General features: G+C 38.7%; 1 protein-coding gene across 3 annotated transcripts; it reads left to right on the forward strand.

Moving 5' to 3' along the window:
• The first annotated feature begins 403 nt into the window (after window positions 1–403).
• On the forward strand, window positions 404–22,631 carry LOC311254947 (CD276 antigen homolog). 3 transcript variants are annotated; one of them, XM_084349029.1, is made up of 7 exons: window positions 404–524; window positions 669–868; window positions 13,316–13,627; window positions 17,175–17,450; window positions 19,857–19,874; window positions 20,194–20,282; window positions 20,479–22,631. In XM_084349029.1, exons 2-6 carry the CDS (start codon window positions 799–801, stop codon window positions 20,247–20,249), a joined length of 732 nt encoding a protein of 243 aa, XP_084205155.1. In that variant the 5' UTR covers window positions 404–524; window positions 669–798; the 3' UTR covers window positions 20,250–20,282; window positions 20,479–22,631. The 3 variants fall into 3 exon arrangements, with proteins under 3 accessions (XP_084205155.1, XP_084205154.1, XP_084205156.1); XM_084349030.1 differs by lacking the exons at window positions 404–524; window positions 669–868 and adding exons at window positions 9,469–9,521; window positions 9,688–9,870; XM_084349028.1 differs by having other exon boundaries at window positions 404–868.
• Window positions 22,632–24,871: the final 2,240 nt, after the last annotated feature.

A 24,871-nucleotide genomic window follows, 5' to 3' on the forward strand; every position in this document is an offset into this window, starting at 1 on the left:
CGCCCCCTGCTGGCCTCAGACTGACACTGAAAGCTGAAATACTGATCACAGTTTAATGTTTCACATCTTAGTCTCCTGTGTGCACTCAGGGGACATGGTGTCAGAGGTTTTTCATCACATGCATCATATTCAGAGGTGTTTTTATTATTCTGTCCAGTAAAACACGTCTTTGACTGCGAGCTCACGTCATAAACACGCAACTGAATTTCCACATTTCTGATACTGTCAACAAAAACAATGTTATAAACTTCATGAAGTGGAAATAAGTCTGTCAGGCTTTTACTTAAGTGACCACATTTAAATAAAAACCAGAGAAAGTTAGGTTTCATTTCTTCAGTGCTCCACTTCTCCTCTTTCAGTTCTCATGAAATGTGATTATTTCTACTTCAGCCACCTGATTTAACAACGTTAGCTGCTGATGTTCCTGATGAAGCTGTGACCTGTCAGGACCTGCTTTCAGAAGACTTCCTCAAAGACAAGTCTCAGCTGGTGTCGTGTGACAAAGTGTCGTTTCTGCTGAAAAGGTGAATGTTTGAGGAGCTGCAGTTTGTTTTTTTATATGTACTTTTATACTTTTTTATAAAGTGTTTCTCACTTTAACAAACAAACTGCAGATTTCAAGAGTTACAGGTGTGTAGAGGATGTTCCTGAAAACTTTCTGTCTGAAGTGTTTGCAGCTGCAGGCTGAGGAACAGAAACAGGTTGTGATGAAGCAGTCAGGGTGTGGAGGAGCGTGTGAAGCTCCGTCACATAGAGACATCATCAGTGTGGTGAAGTCCTCAGAGGACATCGACAACTATGGAGCTTGTTCCTCTCGTGTGTCTCTGTCTGCTGAGCTGCTCTGGAGAAACGTCTGCTGCTGGAGACGGTAAGAAAACTGATCATCACTCACTGAGAGTTTTTCATTCTCACTTTATTTCATCTATATTTTCATTTAGGGCATTTGGCAGACGCATTTGACCAAAGTGACTGACAATAAGTACATCTGAGAAAACACAACAAATCACTGTTGATCAAGTAGAAAAGATAGAAACAATATTCAAGCCCTCTTCTGAGCAAAGTAGCTGCCATTTATCAAGGATATCTTTCGTAAGTGCTATGATGTAAGTGCTAGTTAGGAACATATAGGTGCATATGATTATTTTTATTTATTTATTTTTTCATGCTATGCGGGGTCGAGGTGAAGTCTGAACAAGTGAGTCTTGTCGTCCTGACACTGACATCCGGACAATTTCATCTGAACAGCCGAACAATGTGGAAACATGCTGGATGTAGTGTGTGTGTGTGTGTGTGTGTGTGTGTGTGTTTCCTGTGAAATGAAACCTAATGATAGCAGCCACACCTCTAACTCTGGGATCTTATCTCTGACACACAGTCGGCTAACACAGCAGAATAAAATAAAGATAAAACTTGTGAATGTTGAACGAGCTCCAGGAGTTTTAGTATTTGAGACCGTTTTTCATGATGATTAAAGGAGCACTCCGTAGTTTTGATGAATAAATGTTAATGAGAAGAGAAAGATCTTAATTTTTCTGCCTAAACAAACTAAATAAACAAACTCTTTGTTTTCATGACTGAATAAACAAACTGACCTTAAAGGACAACACAGTTTATACTGTTTTACTTTGTTTATATGTGGCGGACCCTGCCACCTTTCTAGCTTCAAACAGTGTTCCCACTCCTGTAACACTCCTGTTACAAAAAAAAAAGATGATGACAAATAAGTTTCATGTTAAGTCGGGACGGTCGTCACCCCAAAGTGTCGTCGAGTTGGAAAATGTCCCATAAACTTTTCTTACAAAAAGGACCTTTAATATCCGTGCTGGAAACATCTGACAGCTCTGATAGCTCTGTCTTTCTGAGCATGTTAGCATTTAGCTCAAAGCAGTTAGCTTCTAAGTACAGCCTCTCAGAGCTGCTAGCGTGGCTGCAGAGTACAGCATTTAAATTATCACATCATGTTGTAGCTGATCAACAGAGACTGGTTCAGACGTCCCTTCTCCGTTCAGACTGAACATTACTTTATCTTCGTTTCTCGGATGCTTATCGAATGTAAAAACTACAGCTCACACTCAGGTAGTGGCTCTTTACTGACGTCATGTCCTGTTGAAAGGTGGTGAGGACGGACTGATTCTCTTGTTAATATGTTCACAGGTGCACCTCCAAAGCCAAACGTCAAAATACTTGATCAAAAAGAAGACAAGATGCTGCTGCAGTGTGAGGTTCAAGGTACTTTCCCAAAGCCTAAAGTGGTGTGGCAGACCCTCAGTGGAGACATCCTCCCTGTTAAGACCACAGAGGTCACAGAAGGAGAAGGCAGCTACTCCATCGTCCTCGAAAGTACAGTGACCAAGGTCGGCTTCTACTACTGTGTAGCCAGACTGGAAGAAACTGGTCAACTGTCTGTTTCTGGGATCTTTGCATTTATAAGAAGTGAGTCTCTGTTTTTGTAAGTTTCATGTGTGTTGTTTCCATATTAACTGTTCTCTGTGTTAACTCTGTGTTCAGTCTGCTGTACATGAGTGTTACATTAGCTTTTTCTGCATTTTGTTTCAGGTAACAAGCTGGAAACATTTGCAAAAGATTTTCAATTTCAAACCCAAGTTATTATACCTATAGTTGTTGGAGTAATGTTGGCAGTTACAGTGCTCGCAGTGCTCGTTTATATCTACATCAAAAGAAGAAACGAAGGTAAGTTTGAATATTTTTAATCAATAGATCCATAATTTGCCGGCAACAATATAAAAGATACTGTGACTGTCATTTCCAAGAGTCTGTGACACTGTTTGTCTCTGGTGTTTTAGAAAATTCACTGAAAATATATTTATATAAGAGGCCTCTGGGTCTAATAATGAATAAATGAAAGTAAATAAAGATGTGAAAGAGAGCTCTGCAGTGGGCCTCAATTCCTCCTTTGATGTTATCACTAAAACTGTTTTTGTCAAACAAACAGGATGCACTCAGTCACGGATGTTAGAGACCAAAGCCTTCATGATGACTGATGACTCAACACGAAATCTTATTTGTAGTTCATTTGTGTGATAATAGATTCAGCATTGTCACTCTGGTTTTACAAGAAGACTCGGCTCAAAGCGCATTAGGACCATTAATCCCACCGCTAGGCAACTAAAGCAAGAGTAACAGAAGCGGTGCATGCCCACAAAGCTGACGCTAGCGGTCACAGCGCTTCATGCTAACAATGCAAACGATGTGCCAGATAAAAGCTGAGGCTGCAGATTTGAAAGTCGAACACTTCATCACATCTCCACTGAAATCTCTGTAACTTGCTCTGCTGCACTTTGTCAGCATCAGTCCTGACAGAGGGATCGTTCAGATGTTGTGCTGTGGTTTTCTAAATGTTTTGAGCTGTGACTCTACAAATGCTGAAAGTTCTCAGGCAGAACTCAGATATTTTATTTATGCTGTGTTCTAGCTTCATTTTCTGAGCTTCAGATCAGTACTGATGCTTACAGCTCTGCACAAATCTCACAAGTGTTACCTTTATTTTGGTACCAAGACTTTTTCTTGAGACTTTGTAGTTGCAGAAGCCCCGTTCACGCTGCTTTTCAAGGCAGGAATGAATGAATGAATGAATGAAAGTTACAGAGGTGTAGAGTGGGGACAGTTTCCTTCAGCCTCTGATCGACTAGCAGAGGTAGTAACAGAGCCGCAACAGAGGGCGAGAGGGCGTCTGTGTGAATGGAGAAGCCGGCAGGAGTGTGTCGGTATGATGCCGTTCAGTCTGACAACTAAACAGATCCTTCACTCATCAAATAAGAGAGAAATGACCCACACTTCAGCCCACAAAGCAACGTTACAAGACCAAACAATAGTAATGCGGTAGCAGGTCGTGTCTTCAGCATCTTATACGAGGAGAAAAATCAGTGTAAATGTTTAGAGTGGAAACACGTTGAAAGAAAACACAGACTCTCATCATTATTTTGTGTTATTTGCTGCAGGTTCGACTCCGGAGCCAACAATGGCCCTGTGATAATAAGGAAACGTCCGTGTATGAAATGTGACCAACAACAGCCCACGACGAAACAACGCCACATCTTCAACGCCACTCTGCAAAACTGACATGAAGCTGATAGCGGGGTCGTTGACCTACATTAGAAGAGGAGAGGGGAGTTAATCCTGTGCATCGCTGCAGAGATACTGTGACGTTACTGTTCCCTTTATTGTGATGTTTTACTCAAAGATCCTGTTTGAATAACGGTTAAAGAATAAAATAATGGAAAGGTGATCAGTAGAAGAACATACACCATGTGTCACAAAGTAAACATCTCTAATATACAAACTACTTTTCACCTGTTTCAGAATCAAATCTACTGTCAGGGAGGTACTGCAAGTACTGCAAGTACTGCAAGTTAAAAATCCTTAGTACAAAATAGAAATTTACAATAAAAGATGTAAATTAAATCCTTTTGACCAAACAGCAGCTAAAGGTAACGAGATCGCACCGTCACAGTCCGAACTAAACATTAAGGCCTAAATCATTCCTTTGACAGATCACGTTTGTTTTAGGCTCTTTTGTTTTTAATAATAATAATAATAATATTAATAGCTTGGATTTATAATGCGCCTTTCACGAGACCCAAGGACGCTTCACACAGTTGGTATGTATCTGAAGCTGTGACCCTGACGTGTTAACAGATCTTGTTTTTGTGTGTAATCTGAACTGTTGGTGCGACTCGTTGAACAGTGTTCCTGTTACAGACGTGTGTTTACAGCAGAGTGTGTCGGGACAATGTGATGTTATATTGTTATATTCAGACAAAACTACCAGACTTCATCTGAAGCGTGCCATGATGCTGTTACAAGTTTAAAAATAACTGATTAAGTTTTTTTTTACATTTTTATATTGTGTGCTATTAGAATTGTTTTCTCGTGAGACAATGCTTCTTATGTGTTTTTATGTTTTAGGAAATTTAGAAGTGAGAAGATTGATATCACTCTCATGTCTGTGTGTTTAATATGAGACCTGGAGATAGTTAGCTTAGCTTAGCTTAGCTTAGCTTAGCATAGCATAAACACTGGAAAAACATGGAAACGGCTCGCCTGGCTCCATCTGGAGGTCTGGTCATCGCTGCACGAGAGACTAAAAGGCAGCTGAGTTTTGCCAACGCTAATTTTTTTTTTTTAAACCTCTGGACAGAACCAAGATAGTCCGTCCACAGAGCACCCCATAATGTTGTCGTACACTTTGTGTTTCCCCCTGTTTCCAGTCTTTATGCTAAGCTAACCAGCTGAGGGCTAGCCTCATCTGTAAGGGCCGGATGTGAGCGTGGGATCAATCTGCTCATTTAACTCTCAACAGGAGACTTTTATAAAATGTCAAACTTTTCTTTCATGATGACCAGATAAAGTCTGAAGAGTGTTGAGTGTGAAATGATTACACACACGTGTGACTTGTGTTCATGTTACAACACATTAACACTGTTTTTACTGTCTGCTCTGCGTTCTGTGTTCAGTTTGCATGAAGTGAATAAAAGTGATTTGACCCTGTTGGTCCGTTTCTGAGACGTGTCCTTGAAATGCTTTAAAGTTTGAGAATTGAAGGAAAATATCAAGGCATTAAAAGTTTTTGAAAATAGACACAGGTTATTGAAAGTGCTGGAATGAATATATTTAATAGAAATTAAAGTTATTTTGATGTTTTTTGAAAGATGCAATATGTGACGAATTTAGGTTTAATCATTCAAAAATCATCAAAATGTGAAGAAATAACAGGACGTTAAGAGCGTGTACAGGATAGGACCACTAGCTGCACGGCTAACTGTGCTAAATAGCTAATTTGTTAGAGTATATATATGTTTGAGTATACATTTTACAGGTGGCTGATTATTACACATTGAACCTTTTACATACTTAAAGGGACAGTCCACTCCAAAATTTAGCACATTGACATATATTAAATATCAGAGTAAGACTGTGTAACTAGATTATTTGTAAATCCACCACTCATTATACGTTGGACTGTATTCAGATCCAGACTTGTTGGAGCCTCGTTGGAGTATTTAAACCACAAGTTAGAAACAAAAAGAGAAGTGTTCCCTCTTTACCTGAACTCTGAGGTGTTGGTTTCCATTTTCAAGACTGTGGCTCCCTCTACTGTCCTAAAACCAGCCTCGATGTGTGGAACAGAAAGGTCTGACGGTGCAGATGAGTGTGTGTGTGTGTGTGTGTGTGTGTGTGTGTGTGTGTGTGTTTGCTGCACTCTACTATTAAACTTTGCTCTCATGATATTTCCTGTTTGGCACAGATCTGAGTTTGTGTGTGTTTAAAATGATCAGATCTCACATGGAGCTTGTGTTTACGTGAATAAAACAGAATACAATCATTTGCATGTAGTTTTTGTCCTGTATTTAATTTAATTTCTGTACAAAGACGAGATATTTTAGGTTGAAACTAATAAACTATGTTGATTTCTGTAAATATTTGCTTCCAAGTTTGGGATAGTGGCAACAAAAGACTGCAGGTGAACAGGTTCATTGGTAACAGGTGATAGTGTCATGTTGAAAGGCTCAGTCAGGTTGGAGTGAGGTTCAACTCTCTGTGAAACACATGATTGTGTAGAGGATGTTTCTACATGGACTCGGGGAGTTGGGTGGTTGGTTGAGTAGGTTTGGGGGGGTCATATCCTCTGTTGAGAAAGCTGCTACTTTCCGAGAAACTCGTCTCCTGCAAACATCCTCTCGTGGTTTCACTGTTGGAAGATAAAGAGTTACAGTGAGTCGTCTGTGAGAAACACAAATAAGTGAGGTTCAACTCTCTGTGAAACACATGATTGTGTAAAGGATGTTTCTACACTTCATAAAACTGTTGTCAGTGAACAGTTTGTTTGTAAATGACTGCTCTCTGGTTTTATTCAGGTGTAACACAGCCTGACAACTCAGAGTTAGAGTCTTTATAATTATATTGTTCCTGAGAAAGTGGCTTTCAAGCTTCATTTCATTCTCTGCTTGCTTCGTTCTGGCAGCATGGCAGTGCGTGTGTGTGTTTGTGTGTGTGTGTGTGTGTGTGTGTGTATGCGTGTGACAGGTATGAAGAGTGCCACATCCTCTTTTAAGAAGGCTGCTATTTTCAGTTTCTCGTCAAACATCGTCTGTGGTTAACACATGGGCGTATGAGATTTGTAAGTTTTGTTCCACAACATAAAATACATCAGTAAATAACTCATTTAGATTAAAAAACACTTATGTGTATTAAAAAGTTGCGAACACTAAACAGAGGTCGTCTGGGACATAAAACCAAATGTAGAAAGTTGACTGCAGTTTTCTCACTGATATATTTTCAATATTTAGCTCAATTTCTTCACATTTGAGATATAAATTGTTAGAAATACGTTTATATGTAAAGCATTTTCACAAATAGAATAAAGGTTTCACGGATCAGAAACTGTGTTATAATGAATGTTTAGCCTCTGTAGATTAATCTAGTCCAGATTTGAGAAGTCTGGGTACAGTGGTTTTTGACCTGGACCTGGTCTAATGAGGTCTGTAGGTATCAAACAAAAACGGTGAAATCTCCCCTTTAGCATTTTCACAAATAAAATAAACGTTTCACAAATACAATAGCGGGTGTCAGGCAAAGTTAATGTCTTACCTAAAATGTCTAAAATGTTTTTACATCAAGAAGTCTCACAAAAAACAGACAATCAGTGTACAAACAGTCGCACTGCAACTTCAGCGTCGTCATTATTATCAGATGGGATTTTGTTTAAGAAAACAGAGAACGTCATTACTTCATTTGTTTATGAGTTAATTGCACATGTCAGCAGGATAAAAACAATATATTCTTTCTGTGAACAATTACAATATATTGTATTTCATTTAACAGAAGCATGTGATACACTTGTTATAATAGCTTAAACAACATGTTTCATTTCATATTTCATCGTTGTGAGTTGATTAAAATGATTTGTATTGGGTGTAAACATGATTAATATGTGAACATGATTCATGTGTGAATTATTTGTGAAACTACAGAGAAGCATTTTGTATTTCTTCTGTTTTATTCTGTAGTTTTCACGGTGCATGGTGCTCGTTGAGAGGAAGAAATAAATCAACACCCGTTTGAAACTCTCTGCGTCTTGATCAATAAATCCAAGGGGCCGCTACAGTAGCATCACAGCATGTCTGCTCCCTCAACTGAGCTAGCATACAATTTATATATATATATATATATATATGTATATATACACACAGAATCCTGTCAAAGTAAAAAGGCATCAATCCGCTCTGACACATTTGTCTGACGGTTAAACAACATCTGAACCCGACTCACTTCCTGAAACCAACAGACCAACGTTCACATCCACTTCAAGCAGTGATTGGCCAAAACAGGAAGTCTGCAGGGTTTAAACTTCTCGTTAATTCTTCACACAACTTCTTCTTTCACGTCTCGTGTACAACAAAGTACAACTTCCAAGAAAGATTGTATGAACGTAGTGGAAACACCTGAAACTTTGACTCTGTTATTAATGTTGTTGAGGACAAAGACGAGCTCTTTCACTCTGTTCTGTGTTGCTTTATTCTTTTATTTTTATATTCTGATTATCTGATGCGTCTCTAGCAGCTGGTCAGTTGTGATCACTGATATATTTTCAATATTTAGCTGATTTTCTTCACATTTAGCTAATTTTCCTCAAATCTGAGGCATAATTGTTAGATTTGTTAGTTAAATGTTACATCTAAATGGGTCACCTGTAATATTTAGATTTAACATGTTTGTATATATATAAAAAAAGAAGTTAAATCAAAATCTAACATTTAGATTTAAAACTAAACTGTTTTTGTTTACATATAAACATTTTTATAAACAATTTGTCTCAGATGTGATAAAATGAGCTAAATATAGAAAATATCAGTTTGAAAACTGCAGTCAACTTTTTTACATTCGACACTCGGTATAAAACATCATCAGGCTGAACTGGGGGAGATAATGACTCCAGAAATTCGCTGACACATCCTGAAAACAGACGCTTCTTACATGTGCAGAACTTGCCTGAGAAATCTCCTGTTTTTAAGTTTCCTTCAGTCTCACAGTAATCCACTGATAGTTGTCCGTTCATCAACAGGTTCACTGCAAACAGGAACTACTAACAGCTAATTCAGCAAAGTTTTAATGGAGTTTTATTTTTGTTGTTTTTCTGTTTTAAAACAAGTCTCCAGCTACTTCAGTTGAGGAGAGTTTTACTGTGAAGCTCCAGAAATGTTTTGTGGACTATGAAACTTCACCTGACTTTACATCAGCACGAGGGAGGAGATGATGATGAGTGTTTGTTTTGTTTGAGTGGACTGTTCCTTTAACTGTATTTCCAACAAACTACTGTGGTGTTTGTGTTGCCTGAATATGAGGAGGGAAGCTGGAAATGTTTTGTGGACTATGAAACTTGGGGGCTGAGTTACACTCTTCATCACAGACTGTTTCTTCCAACACGTCTGGAGCGGATCTTTATTTGCTTGTGTTGGAGGAACTGCAGAGATGTTTCACTGCTGCTGATCAGGTCGCTCCAGGTCAGGAAGAGAAGCAGCTTTTACACATTAACAGTGAAGCTGAAGCTGAAGCTGAATTTCAGGCTGTAAAGTTGATTTTTTATAGACAGCTTTAATGTTAGTGTGAAGACAAAGTGCAGTTCATGAGTCACAGTGAAATATGTGGTTTGTACCGGATGTCTTGCAGCTCTCACTGCCTGCAGGCTGAGGAACTGCAACAGGTTGTGATGAACCAATCAGGGTGTTGAGGAGTGTGTGAAGCTCCATCATATAGAGACATCATCAGTGTGGTGAAGTCCTCAGAGGACATCGACAACTATGGAGCTTCTTCCTCTCGTGTGTCTCTGTCTGCTGAGCTGCTCTGGAGAAGGTAAGAAAACTGATCATCACTCACTGAGAGTTTTTAAATTCTCACTTTATTTCATCTGAACAGCGGAACAATGTGGAAACATGCTGGATGTTCGTCAGTTTTTTCCAATTGCTAAAACACAATTTTGCAAACTAGGCTGGTTTCACCAAAATACTTAACACAATTCACAAAACCACACACCCAAACTGCAAAATACCTCATATATCCTGCAAAATGAAGCACTGCAGCCAAACTACATATAGCATTGTCAAAATCAAACTTTTGCACCAAATGGCGCACACTTCATTCATATTACCAGATTTTTGTCTAACCAACTACACACGGTTGGGCATAATGAAACGCACTCTCATCTTTAGTATGCTTTGCCATAATACTAAAATAGTCCAAATTGTTCACATGCACAGAAATATTTGCAGATACACACACACGCTGTTGAAACATTTATTTATTTTTCACCAAACAAGTCAGTGCAACATATGCACAGCAGATATATTTACATTGGAGTGAACAAAACTATGCTCACAAAACAGCAAACTGAAAAAGAAAATTGCAGAAAAAAATGTGCAGAAAAAATATAGAAAAAAAAGAGGCAAGGGTGGTCAGCACGCCAGTTTTGGACTGGGGCTGCACGACGGAAGCTCACGTTGTCCCATACTACAACTTACTGGTTTCTTTGATGGTCTGCATCATTCATACGCTCTGGTGGTGTGAGAATGTTGTGGAGTCTGTCCAGAACTGAGAGAGTTTGGGCTGTGTTGTATGGTCCAAGGTCGGCAAGGTCTTCCATTGTTGTTGTAAAAAAAACTGGTGTTGCTCAACTGTGGTCTTTTAGTGCTTGTTCCTGATTGAAGTGGTAACAATTAACAATTGTTTGGCCAGGTTTCACATATATTGGCCAATTAGCTCATGTAGTGTCATTTTGAATGGCAGACATGTGACTTTATGTCAGATTGTTGTGTCTTATGCAGAGAACCGTGTTCAGTGCATTTAAAAAGTGCCAATTTGAATTGCAAAATGTGTCTAAAGTCTAAAATCAGCTGCTTCCTGCTTTACTTTAGTGCGTACGAGACACCTGCTCAGCGCGCTGTGACGTCACATGTACCCTGATAATCAGCACACATCGATAGTATTGATCGGATTGATGCTCTATAGTGATGTGATGTCTTCACTAGTGTTTTTTGTGTTTGTTTGTGTGCTTGTGTGTGTGTGTGTAGTGTGTGTGTATTTTGTGTATGTGTGTGTGTGTAGTGTGTGTGTGCATGTGTGTGTGTATTTTGTGTGTGTGTGTGTGTGTGTATTTTGTGTGTACGTGTGTGCGTGCGTGTGTGTATTTTGTGTGTGTATTTTGTGTGTGTATTTTGTGTACGTGTAGTGTGTGTGTGTGTATTTTGTGTGTACATGTGTGTGTGTGTGTGTGCGTGTGTATTTTGTGTACGTGTAGTGTGTGTGCGTGTGTGTGTGTGTGTACTTTGTGTGTGTGTGCGTCACCTCCTTCCTGCTGCAGACTGGTGGTTTCTGATCATCTCTTGTTCTGAACTGAAACCTTCTGGATGTCTGTTGGACTTTGGACTCGCTGAATAAACTAACGCACTCAGAACTTAAACAGAGACGTGACTCAGTCCATCATCCGCCCTGAGCTGTATGAACATGAACTCACAGTAGTTTCACATCGTCCTCATTGTCTCTCTCTCCGTCTGTCTTTTTGTCTTTTTCCTGGAGGTTGGTGCTTGTTAGCAACATGTTAGCATGCTAACACACTGACCAACATAAAACACTCCAGTTATATATTATTAAAAACTAAAACTAAATGTCCATCATTGGTCCTCAAAGCCCAAGATGATGTCCTCAGATGTCTTGTTCTGTCCACAACCCACAGATATTCAGTTTACTGTCACAGAGGACAGAAACAGGAAATATTCACATTTAAGAAGCTGGAACCAGAATTCTGACTTTCTGTCTGAACTCCAGTCGATTATAAAAATAATTGATGATTAATATAATAGTTATAGAAGTAATCGATGAAGCGTAGCAGCTCGAGTTTCTTCAGTTAGTGTGTGGTCGGGCGGATGTGGTGGATGTGGTGGGTGGAGCAGGGCTTTATGTCTGATGACAGAGATATTGCAGTCGTAGACGGCAGCAGATTATCTGAGTGTGTCCTCTACCGGAGTGTTTCTACAGCAGCAGCTCCAACATTTTGTGTGTGACGTCCTCGAGCGTCCTGTGAAACGAGCTCAGCTGCTCCTCCATCAACAGCAGCAGTCGAGTTCTGAATGTGTTCAACTGAACTCAGGTTCAACTGGATGTAATTTAACATTTTAATCATGTTGAAGTGAAGATTAAATGAATAAATCTTCATGTGAGTCGAGACTCAGTGATCCTCAAACTGTTTGGACTTTTGTCACAAACCAACGATCACAGCAGGTGGAGGTCAGGTCTTATCACTGACTCAGGTCAGGTGTGACTTTGTCTCATTGTAGCTTCTAGTTTATTGATTATCAGCATCAGATTCATTTGTGATTGTGTGTTTATTTGGGGATGGCAGGTTTAAAGTTGCCTCATTTATATAAAAACCAGAGAAGTTTATTTGGTTGTAGTCCTCCTCTCTCTGACACTCACACTCATTTTTTGACAATGTAGTAGCACCTGTTTGTGTGGTTGTAGTTAGTACTGGTGAGGAGACATCGTCTGATCAATGATAAGAGCTGTCAGACCAACAGGTTCTTAAAATGTTTCCTGGTTTTTGTTTCCTTCATGATGACTGAGAGCAGTGAACTCAGAGATTGAGCTGTCAGACTTCACACAAACAGAGAAGCAACTTTCAGCTCACGTTATTCACTTGAGTCTGATCGCAGGTTTATTCACCCAAACAGACAGAAAACTTAACTGTACATCAGCCTCAAGATTAACAACCTGCACCGAGTGTGTGCGTGTGTGTGTGCGTGTGTGTGCGTGTGCGTGTGTGTGTGTGTGTGTGTGTGCGTGTGTGTGTGTGTGTGTGTGTGTGTGTGTGTGTGTCATGTGAAGCTTTAATCTGATGTCCTTAGAAAGTACAGTGAACATATTTGAATTACAAAGTAAAAAACAACCTGTGTGTTCAGCTGAGGAACAGGATAGTTTGGTGGTTAGTTGTGTCTTTGAATCCAGTCCAATAAATCAAGATGAATGAATAAAACTACAACTTCTCCTGGTGTTATAAAGCTGAAGAGTTCCCAGCTGAATACATTTTGTAAAATTCAAACACAAGGCTCAATAACAAACATAATAAACTATACCGTAAGCTAAAATACACTTAAAATATGTCAGTACAAGCACGACACAACCAAAACTATTATGTTAGAGGAAACTGTTTGAGTTATTGTTGTGGTGTGTAAAGTTGTTATCTGACTTTGTTTCCTGATGACTCTGCATGTTAACATACTGAGTAACACATGTTTTTATCTTCCAGGTGTCAGAGTGGTCGTGGAAGAAGACCATGATGCTGTTTTACCCTGTTCCCCCAGCACCAAGGAGGACATGACAGGAAAGGTCTTTGACTGGAAGAAAGACGGTCAGAAGGAGGTGTTCATGTATGTTTCAGGCACCATCACAAGTGAAGATCAGCAGTTCAAAGGTCGAGTCTCACATTTTGAAGATCAACTGAAGAATGGCGACGCCTCCATAAAGATCACAAAAACAAAGATGGCCGACAGCGGGAACTACAGCTGCATTTTTCCAAATCTTCAGCCGAGACAAACATTCTACATTCAGCTTGTTGTTGGTGAGTGCTTTCATTAAACAGTTAAAGATGTCCGCTCATTTACTGCTGCGACTGGTTCAAGAGTCCCAGATGGACTTTTGTTAAGTGGTCAGAAGACACATCTGGCAGGGCCTCGAGCCCACAGAGCTGCAGCCACATCTGGAGAGATGACCTCTGTATCAAACATGCCTGATATCAGAGACGCTGCAGATTATGTCTCTCTGTACAATGAAATTTCAGCCGTCTGTAGTAGATGAAATATGACTTTTACACAGTATTACCTGTCTGTTTCAAAACAATCTAACATGTGTTTGTTTTGCCTTTCAGATCAAGTCTTAACCTCTTGGGGTTCATTTTGATTTTGTGCGTCTCTGCCTCTTAATATTTACTCATTTTAAACTGTATAATACAAAGACCACGAGGAGCTGATACATGTCCACTACATCACTGTAAAGCAAACACTCTGAGGTTTATCAGGTGTGTTGATCTTATTTAAAGCTCAGAGAGAGTTGAACTGGTAAATGATTAAACAGAGAAAAAGTAAAAGTTTTATTTTGTTTGTTTGTTTCATTTCATGTTTTAAATTAAGTTAATAAGTTATAATCTGGGCCATCAGGCTGAAATTCACAGGATCTCTCCCTCAACTTGTCTCAAATGTCTGAACCAAATTTTAGGCTGACAGACAGAAGAGGCTCTGAGATATTTTAGAAAGTGCAGTACAGATTATCTCCAGCAGATGTCCACAGAGCTCTCTAAAACTTCTACAAAGTTACCAAATGATGATTATAAATCCCTTTAAGATGCTGAAAAATGTCCCTCAGTGTTAAAGTTGACGATAAAAAGATGTTGTGAGTGTTTAAATAAAGATTTACATATTTATTATCATTGAATCATGTCTCCTTAAACATATCGATAAAGTTTCTCTGTTATGTGGGTGTCCCGCTACCACAGGAAGTCCGACAACACTCACTTCCATATATGGTCACACAGGTAATTTAATTGGCTGCTGACTCAGAGTGTTTTCACGGTGCTGACTAACCATTGGATGAGAGCAGCTGTCAATAACACACTTGTGGCGCTCGCGCAAAGAGGCTGTCCTGTGATTGGCTGGTGGAGTTAAAAGCCCGTTAGGTTCGTCCCTTTAGGTCGTAGAAAGATGCTGATTGGTTGGTTTTGTTCCGGGGCGTTTACTGATTTCAGAGATACTGAACATCATTGGTCAAATCTTTTGTCGATACTTTAAATTGATTAAAATGAAGTTGTTTGGAAAGTTTGACGAGCGGCGCTAAAAATAAACGAGGGACACAATCGACTTTTATTGTGGTGGTTTTAACTTCCGCTTCCGTTTAAACGCGCTGGATTTAATGGGTGGACTTTTGTCTTTAAAACGAGCCGCTGTTCGTCTATAAATGTCTGATTTTACACCTATAAACACATTTTAACTGCGGCTACACAGGCTAGCGAGTAAGTAGCTAACTGTTTACTGCCGTAAAGTGAGACGCTGCTGTTGTGATGTCGTAAATCTTTATCTTAGGTTCCTAAATGTGTTGATAAAACGAACATGTCAGCTTTCAGATGAGGTGTAATATGTGTGTGTTGACTTCTGTCGTCAACATGAAAATATGTTTTATGTTTATTTATTAATTTTACACGTAAATATCGGGTCGCGTGCATCCTCCGCACCTTATAACATTAAGAGACAGAACAGGTGAAAACATCCAAGGTGAGTCCTGATTGTGATGACGTCACTCTCCACCTCTGCAGGTGTTTCTGTAAATGTCTTCTCAGGCCTGTCAGTCTGAACACTAACATCTGTGGGCCTGAACCTCTCTGTGTTGAACTGACTGGGATCACTCGTCACTTAAAGGTGGACACGTTTATTATATTATAGTTATACAACAACATCTTTTAAGTCCAAGAAGCCTGTGTGTTATTAAATCTAATGCTTTTATTCAGATTGTCTAATTACATGAAGAAGTAAAATAATTAATTACTGCATTTCCTAAAAAGCCTCCATATAAAGTCTTTTTACTGACATGACAGAATAATGTCATCTACTTTATTAATGTAGTTTAGTCCCAGGTTCATTCTGGGTTCATGAGTTTTAACTTCATGTTTAATATTTATGTCACGATCCTTCTGAGTCCCAACATCACAATATTCCTTTTATTCTTTTTTTTATCTCAGTAATGATCAAATAGTTTCGCTGTGAGCTGAAAGAAGCTCTTTCTGAAGCAGCAGTGACATTTGAAGCCTCTGACATCATCAATATACTCGTCATCATCAAACTTCACCTGATATTCTTCACCTGACACGAGCTCTGACACAGCGGCAGCCATCATATGGTCTTTTTGAGGTTCCCTAACTCAGGACAACAACTCCTGCACACTGTTGACCTCAATCAGGAATTAATTTAATAATGTTTTGGTACAAAGAGCTTCATCAGGTTCCATCAGGGAAATGCTGAATGCTTCAATGTTGCTTTTTGTTTCCTCCTTTAGTGTAAAGATACACTGAACTAGGTTTGTCAGTATTATCCAGAAAATAAGTACAATTCAAAATATTATTTGTATAATCATTAAAACATACTTTAAACTCTTAACATGCCTCTGAAACAGACTGGAATCACTTTTTATTTCATTTTTTTGTTCAGAAATCTGCATCACAGATATTTCAGTATCACAGGAAAGATGCAGGCTCATCTTGTGACAATTCAAAATAAATCAGAATCAATATAACTGTAAGTTATTGAGCTAGACAGCTTTTTATGTCACTGGTGTGGAAACTCACATTCATCTCAATAATGGTAATTCACTATTATCAACTTATCAACTAGTGTTTTTATAGCAAACCACAATCAAAGTCTTCTGTCCTCCCGTCCCTTCACTGGACCAACCTTTAGGCAAGGAAAAGATCATTTAATTTAAAAACATTAAAGCGATGCACCAATCATACGTACGTAGAGTCAAATGTAAGTGCAGCTGGATCCTGTTAGAAACAGTTGTTTCTGTTGGAAAAGTTCACGTCACAGAGTCAAACAAGCTTTGGAGCTTCAGCATCATCTGCTCATCTCTTGGTGCTTCTCAACTGTGTTGTTTGTGTAGATACTGAGAAGAGTTTCTAATGTTCAGTCTGCCCTCGCTGACATTAACACTCTCATGTTTAAATAAATGAAACAACCCAGTTAAATCTTTCACAACCTTCTCTTGGCAGAAGTTCAACTAACTTTCTGGTTAATTTTTCTTTCAGGCAGCATAATTAAAGTAGTTCTCACTAACATGTGACACATCAGGTGTGTTTACCTTTGAACACTATGTTTTATATTTTATTACAATCTTTATAGTTCAGTTTAACAAGTTGACTGTATTTGTGTGTCTGCCTCAAACTGGAAACAGTTTAAAATGTTTGAAATATCGTCCCATAAAATGATGCTGGAGGCTTTTATTGTGTTTTTCTCTTCACACTGTAAACTGTATACAAGCAGAGTGTGGATGAACTAAATCCCAATGTTACATTAATAAAGCTGAAACTGTCTCTTTATAATCTATTGTTTATAATGTGTTCACAGGTTTAGCCCCAAAACCAAATATTGATACACTTGATCATACAAAGGACTGGATCCTGCTGCAGTGTAAAGCTCATGGTGATCCACCTCTTACAGTAGAGTGGAAGGACAGTGCTGATAACACTCTTCGTGCTGATGAGCGAAAGGAGTCAAAACAAGGAAGATATTCATACATCACTGTCAAGACTACTGTGACCAAGACCGACAACTACAGCTGTGTAGCTACACAGGAGAAATTCAGCCATCAGACTGCTGCTGTGATCCCTGTGTATATCCATGGTGAGATTCTTCCTAGTTGTGATTTAATATGTAAATAATTTCAAATGTTTTACATCACACACACACACACACACACACACGCATGCACGCACGCACGCACGCACGCACGCACGCACGCACGCACGCACGCACACACACACACACACACACACACACACACACACACACACACACGTGTTGATGGTTGTACACTGGGTGTTTGTGTTGAATAAACAAGTTTTCAGGATTAAATAGAGACAGAAAATTGTGTTCAGTCTGAATTCACCTTTTAGGAGCATGAACATCATTAATTATTGTCTTTGTGACGATGAACAACGTTTATTAATTATTAACACTATATGTGCTGTATGTGATATGCAGGTAGATCCTCAGTATTACACTCACTCTCTTTACATTAAATATATTTCTGAGGAAACATCTGAGGACAGTTATGAAGCTCATTGAGAAGTTTTGTGCATCATGAATCTTATAGTATCAAACTGCAACACACACAAATCTTTATTTTACTTTATATTTCATCATAAAAGTGAAGTTTGAGTCAGAACAGTTGTGTTGGATTGCATCAGATCATTAATGTGTGCCTAATAAAGTGGCCACAGTGTGTTTGTTAGTCTGTGTGTAATTATACACGACTACAATATGAGCACATACACTTGATTCATGTGTTCATTTAGTTAATTAATCAGAGAAACTGTGTTCACTGAGAGAGAAACTCTTAGTCCTGAAACATCTGAGCTCTGTCTCCTCGAGTCACACTGGTGCTGCTTCTGGTTCTGATGCCACAGGATCTTCATCACTAAATCTTTGTCTCAGTGACATAAAGAATGATGTTGGTACCAGCTCAGGTCCACTGAGGAGCTCAGACTGGAAGTGGTCCTGAACTCTGAGCCTCCTTTTCTGTGAAGTTTGTGGCTCCTTTCCAGTTGAGAGACAGTTTCCACAAAGCAGGCCTGTAGTGAAGCTGCACAGGCTGCCTCTTCTGCCTGCTGACTGTTTAAATCCTTCACACCGACTGTTTGTGAGTTCACACCTGGACAAGTTAAATGTACATACATGTGGTTATTGAACAAAGATTTCTGCATCGCCAGACTCAAATGAATCACAGCACACAAACTGAGTCTCACACACAGCTGAGCTTGTTGTTCAGCACATAATAACTACGAGGTGTAACTGTTGAGTCACTGACTGAACCAACTGACAGAACCGGGTCAGTACAGAAACACAGAATATGAGCTGTTGAGTGAGTAGAAGAGGAAACAGAAGATAATGTGACATGACACTGATCTGAAATGATGAGTTATGATGAGTCATAATAACAACGTGAGTCATTAAACATCAGCACACATTTTAACTCACTCTGACTAAATATTCATCAAACATTATGATTATATAATATTGCTAGAATTATAAGTTATTGAAGTTACAGAACAGTTGCGTTGGATTATTTTAGATTAGAGCTGCGAGGTACGGCTTTAAAATTATATCATGATATTTTTATGCCACATCCTGATATACGATATGTAACTGGATATTTTAAATCTTCTCTAAAGCGCTTCATAAACATCAGGATCATCATTAATGTGGATATAATGACTCAGTGGGTAAAGAAAGTATCAGAACAAGTAGATCAGTCTGGTGAGTTCAGAACATGACGTCACTTTACTGTAATGAGCCTTTAAAACCAGGAGCAGACAACAGTTATGATATATCACCATGTGAGAATATCAAATATCTGAGACAACATATAGTCTCATATCATGATAACAGTATATATTGTATATGTTGCTCAGCCCTGCTTTAGATTGTACAGGTGTTCCTATTAAAGTGGCCACACCCGAGCCCTGTTAACAGAAGGGGACAAGCTTTTAATGACGCTGTGTTTCATATTTCACAACACATTTTCTTTATTATTTAATGTAAATAGACGACAAAGTTCACATGACGTCCTTTAATGTTTTTTTAAGCACAACAAATGTGTAAAAGTTCAGGAGCTGCTGTAAAGTCTTCACTGTTGATGTGTTTCTGTCCTGATGTGAGTCAGAAAAAGTGTTTCAGTTGTGAATAGTTACAAACTCTTTGTAGAAGTGAAATGTGTCTGAAATATGATCCTCTGTTGAATAATGCTGGGAGCTGTAACTGAGCCTCATCATGCTTTTTATTACTTTTTGGTTTTATTGTGTTTTTCTTTCATCTTAAACTCGCTCTAATCAACAAGCAGAGATGTGATGAACAAGAAACATCCCAATATTACATTTCTGATGTGCAGTTTTTTTGGAAGAAATTAGAAATGTTTAACTTTTCTTGTCCTGGTGAAGAGAAGTGTTGAACAAAAACATTGTAATATTACATTTATAATCCTGTCATGGTCCTTTATAACTGATAAGTCACTGCTTGTTATCTTCACAGGTGCAGCTACACAGCCAGGTGAGACTCTTCCTCTTCATATTGTTTTATTCAAGTTTTATTTGATAATGTGTGTTCAGACCGAACGTCGAGACATTTTATAACAATATCTTCATCATACTTTTAGTGTTTGAATAATCTGCTGTGTGAAATTTCAACTGTTAATAAACCTTCAGCTCGCTGGAGCATCAGCATCAGGTTACCATAGTGACCTATTGATGTTATATATTTCAGGAGCAGACTCACCTTTAGTTGTTCTGTGTGAGTTGTGAGGTCCAGTCTGCTGTTCATCACCTGCACTGACACTCTGACTGACGCCTTCACTGTTCATCTGTTTCAGGGTGGTCTGCTGGATTGGTCACGTTGTGGTTCTTAGTGTTGCTGCTGCTGTTCTAGCTTTGCTGCTTTGGAAACTCAGTTGTCGGACAGGTAAGTTTAAATTATGTATTTTATCAACATGTTCATAATTAACAGACAACACAGCTCATTCTTTACATGGATCTCATGTTCAGAGTCTCGACAGTTGTTTTATCATCTCTGACATTAATTATTCTGTGTGTTGACACTGAGTAGGATCAGGTCAGGTGGGACTTTCTTCACTGTGAGTATGTTTTACTTCCTGCAGATAAAAAGAAGAGCGGCGCCAGAACTGACCCAGATTCAACAACACCATTTACTTTTCTGGATCTGATCCAGAAAAGTAACCAGCTCTACATGTGCTGTGAAGTTCTCTGCTGTGTGTGTTTCCACCATGCTGGATGATGGTGAGGACATTTTGTCTGGTCTTCTCTTATTTCAGGCAGTTTGAGGATTAAAACATGTTTTTAAAGTTAAAATTAATTTCAGGTTCAGGGTTAAGGTTGTGTTGAGGCAGATAGTTGAGATGGAAGCAAGATAAAATAAATGAAGGCTGTTTGTCGATGTGCATGTATCTCATTAACACGACCTCAATCTGTCCCTGAACTAAACCAACTGTTTTTATAAGATGATCTACAGAGCTAACTCACAGTTAATATACAAAATATACACATATACAGTCCTCGCCTTTATCTCACAGCACTCAGTCACAAATAGTGTCCAAGTCAAGTGTAGGACACAGAATCCTGTCAAAGTAAAAAGGCATCAATCCGCTCTGACACATTTGTCTGATGGTTGAACAACATCTGAACCCGACTCACTTCCTGAAACCAACAAACCAACATTCACAGTAATTGGCCAAAACAGAAAGTCTGCAGGGTTTAAACTTCTCTTTAACTCTTCACACAACTTCTTCTTTCACGTCCTGTGTACAACAGAGTACAACTTCCAGGAAAGATTGTATGAACGTGGTCGTTGACGAGGTCGTTGTGTGTCAGGAGGTGTTAAAGTAGTTTAATGTTATCGGACAGATTGGAGTTAACGAGGTGACAACAGGAGAGAGCAGGAGGCCTTTAATGCTGACAGGACTGATTATTAATGAATCATTCTGTTCAGTGAGAATTAAATGAAAAGTTTGTGTTGAATTCTGATATTTGGTGAGATTCAGTTCCACTCTTGTGAAGCTTTAAGAGAAAAAATGACCAAACAAACTTTGACTCTGTTATTAATGTTGTTGAGGACAAAGACGAGCTCTTTCACTCTGTTCTGTTGCTTTATTCTTTTATTTTTATATTCTGATTATCTGATGCGTCTCTAGTTGGTCAGACCAGCACCTTGCATGGTAGCTCACTGCCATCGGTGAGTGAGTGAGTGAGTGGATGAATGAGGGCAGCAGTGCTGTATAAATGCCGTCTATTCGCCAAATATTATCAGACTGCTTGTAGTGCTTAAAGCTCCTGACTGAGCTCCACATGTGCTTTAAAACCATCAGACTTCACTGAACTAAAGCCTGCTGTTAACACTGTCAGTCAGTGAGAACACTTTGTAGCTACAAGTAAATATAATGTGACTTTTATATTCTGGTTGTTGGTATTATTGGACCATTATCTGGCCCAAAAAATATTTCCATGTTACATCATAATTATGAGACAAAAGAAGTAAAGATTATGGCATAAAACCTCAAAATTATGGGACGAAAAGTCAAAATTATGAGCAAATAAAATAAAATAAATCGACATAATGAATTTAAAAAATCATAATTGTGAGATAAAAAAATGTTTTCAGTTTTTCTCACGTAGTTTTGTCTTTTATTTCATAATTATGATTTACCATGGGAATATTTAATTTTTATGAAAGCTTATTTTATTTTTATATTTCTATGCTTCTTTGTATTTGTTACGGTTCTGATCCAGAGTCTGTCAGGTCCAGTTACACACTGAACTCTACACTCAGTGTCCAGTTTATTAGGTGCAGCAGCTGAAGCTAATGCAGTCTGATGCAACAGTCGTGCAGTAAATCCTCCTTCATGAAGGTTTAATGTTCAGTTTGTTGTTAAAGATTCGACTTCATGATCAGTTTGGAGGCTGCAGTTTGTGCAGCTGTTGAACTGTTGTGTCTTATTCTGGCAGCTGTTTTTATTATTTTATTTTAGTTTGAGCCGGGTGTCCCTGATAAACTGGACACTGAGTGTTTACTGTTGGTGACTGATGTTTGAATTGTGGCTCGCAGAGTTCATGTATGTTTCTGTTGTTCACTGATGATGCACTTGTAGTGTATCAGGTCACTTCAGGCAGCGCTTCATCATTTCTATACAAACGTTTGAATAAAACATGAAAAATGTCAAAACTGTGTGTTGTGACTGTTTCTGATGTTTCTGTGTTCAAACTGTGATCAAAGAAATAAAAGTGATTTTAATTTCTGGGTGTGATTCTGAGATGATCTGTATTTTACAGCATTGTATAATATTATACACTGATTATATTGTATACAATAACATTTCATGGTTAAAAAAAAAGAAGAGAGAATTAAATTTGCAGTAGGCTACTACTATAAATATGCACCATGTATTGTGGAAGTCAGTTGTCCATATTTCAAGTTAAATTAAATGAAACGGTGACATGTAGTAACACTGTGGTCCTTTAAACATGCTGACACTTGTGTCTGTTACTGCACCAGGTGTATGTATTTTTCACGTGCAGCCTTCATGTCCACTAAATTTCACTCCGAGGGACAAATAAGTAAGTAATCTTGAATTTTAGCACTTAGTCCTTGTATGATATTGATTAAACAAAATCAGGACAACTGACCTGCATAATACATTGTGCATATTTATAACAGCAGCCTGCGGCAACTTTACTTTTTTTTTTTTTTTACCATAAAATGTTATAATAAGTCTATAATTTTCTGTCAGGGAGTAAATCACTTCACTGCTAAAAGAAAAGAAAGCGGACTCACTGCCAGCTGCAGGGTCTTATTTTGATTTGCAGACTTTTTGTCTCAAGGACGTCATTATTAGAACTTAAACGAATATAAATCACTGAATATAAAAACGATTCATCAAAATCAGTTAAATGTAAAGTTGAGCAGGTGTCGCTGTGTGAATCATGGCAGTCTACTCAGTGGCGGTCCTAGCTTGCATGACACCCCAAGGCCCTAACTGGGCAATTTTCATACTCATATTTATTATTTATTAATAACAATACACTGCCACACTGTCTATAATTACACTGTTTATATTTGTACATATTATGTATATATGATTCTATTTCTTACCTTTTTATTATATTGCTTATTTTTTACTATTACTACTTATTATTATTATTGCTTATTGTTATATTGAACTGTCCTTTGGCTGCTGTGACGCACAAATTTCTCCGTTTGCGGGACTAATAAAGGAATTCTGATTCTGATTCTGATTCTGCTTGAGTGGCCTGGCTATCATAAGCATCAACTCAGAAGTGGCACAGCAGCTGTCATATGATGACCTCATTGATGACTTTGCATCCAGAAAATGCAGACATGTGCATCTGTAAAAGGCTCAAAATAAAATTCTGCTTAGGGCCCCTCAGCAGAGGGACCCTGGTTGTCATCCCTGATGCAAAGCTCAGAGTGTCCAGAACATCGAGGGGAAATAAAAACTGACCTGTCACAAAAGTAGAAAAAGGACTGAAAATGCTTCACCTGCAATTCATGATGTTTCTACACTACAAATTCTTCAAAGGAAAAAATGAAATATCTGAACTGCTCATACGACAACAAAGGACAAGCCAACTTTTCACCAAAGGGTTGCACCTGTTTTTGAAGGTGAGCCTTTAAAATTCAGTTTTCATGCAAGCCTGTAAACACTGTGGTGGAGAAAAGTGCAACTAAAGGAGACTGCATGCATTTTCTGGAACGATGCACCAGAGGGCGGCCACGAGACAAGGTGCAAAGTTGTTTACACATGAGTCCTGAGAGGCTTTGAAACAGCTGAAACCCTCCTACAAGAGCATTTTGGCAATGAAACAAAGATCACAGCAGCTTACATGGAAGAAGTTCTCCACTTGCCTGTTGTTAAGGCTGAAAATGTTTCCTTGCTCCAGCGTTACACTTTATTCCTGTGTGGATGCAACAACGCAATGTGTGATTTGCAGGACATGAGAGAACTTGACATGTCTGCTCATCTTAAAGTTTAAACTGAGAGAACGAAAGAAAGCACAAAGCGGACTTCACTGACGTCGTGCACTTTGTGGAACATCAAGTCCAGCTCTTGTCTGATCCAGTTTTTGGGGATATTCAAGGTACTGAAAGAGGAACGCATATGAAAAGGGATGTGTGCCAAAGTGTCTGTGCTATTAACAAACTGCAACACAAGGAGACGAAGCAAACCAAACTGAGGAACACAAGGAGCAACATCAATTGTTTAAGTTTATTGTTTAAGTCGCTCTTTGGATGAATGTCAACAATTTGCCAAAAACAAACATTGTGAAAAAATCGACTTCTTAAAGGAAAAAGGAGTTTTCCTTTGGGTGTCTCAACACTGAGCATTTGTCCATATCAAGAAAAAAAATGGACAAGGCAGTGAACACCAGTGGCATATACTCCAGTGAACCTGAACCGACTGTAAACAACAACACTTGTGTCGTCTCAAGCCTAGAGTCCTTCCATGACGCTGATGGTTT

This window comes from Pagrus pagrus (assembly GCF_965226575.1).
Source record: "Pagrus pagrus genome assembly, chromosome: 3".
In the NCBI taxonomy this organism is placed as follows: domain Eukaryota; kingdom Metazoa; phylum Chordata; class Actinopteri; order Spariformes; family Sparidae; genus Pagrus; species Pagrus pagrus.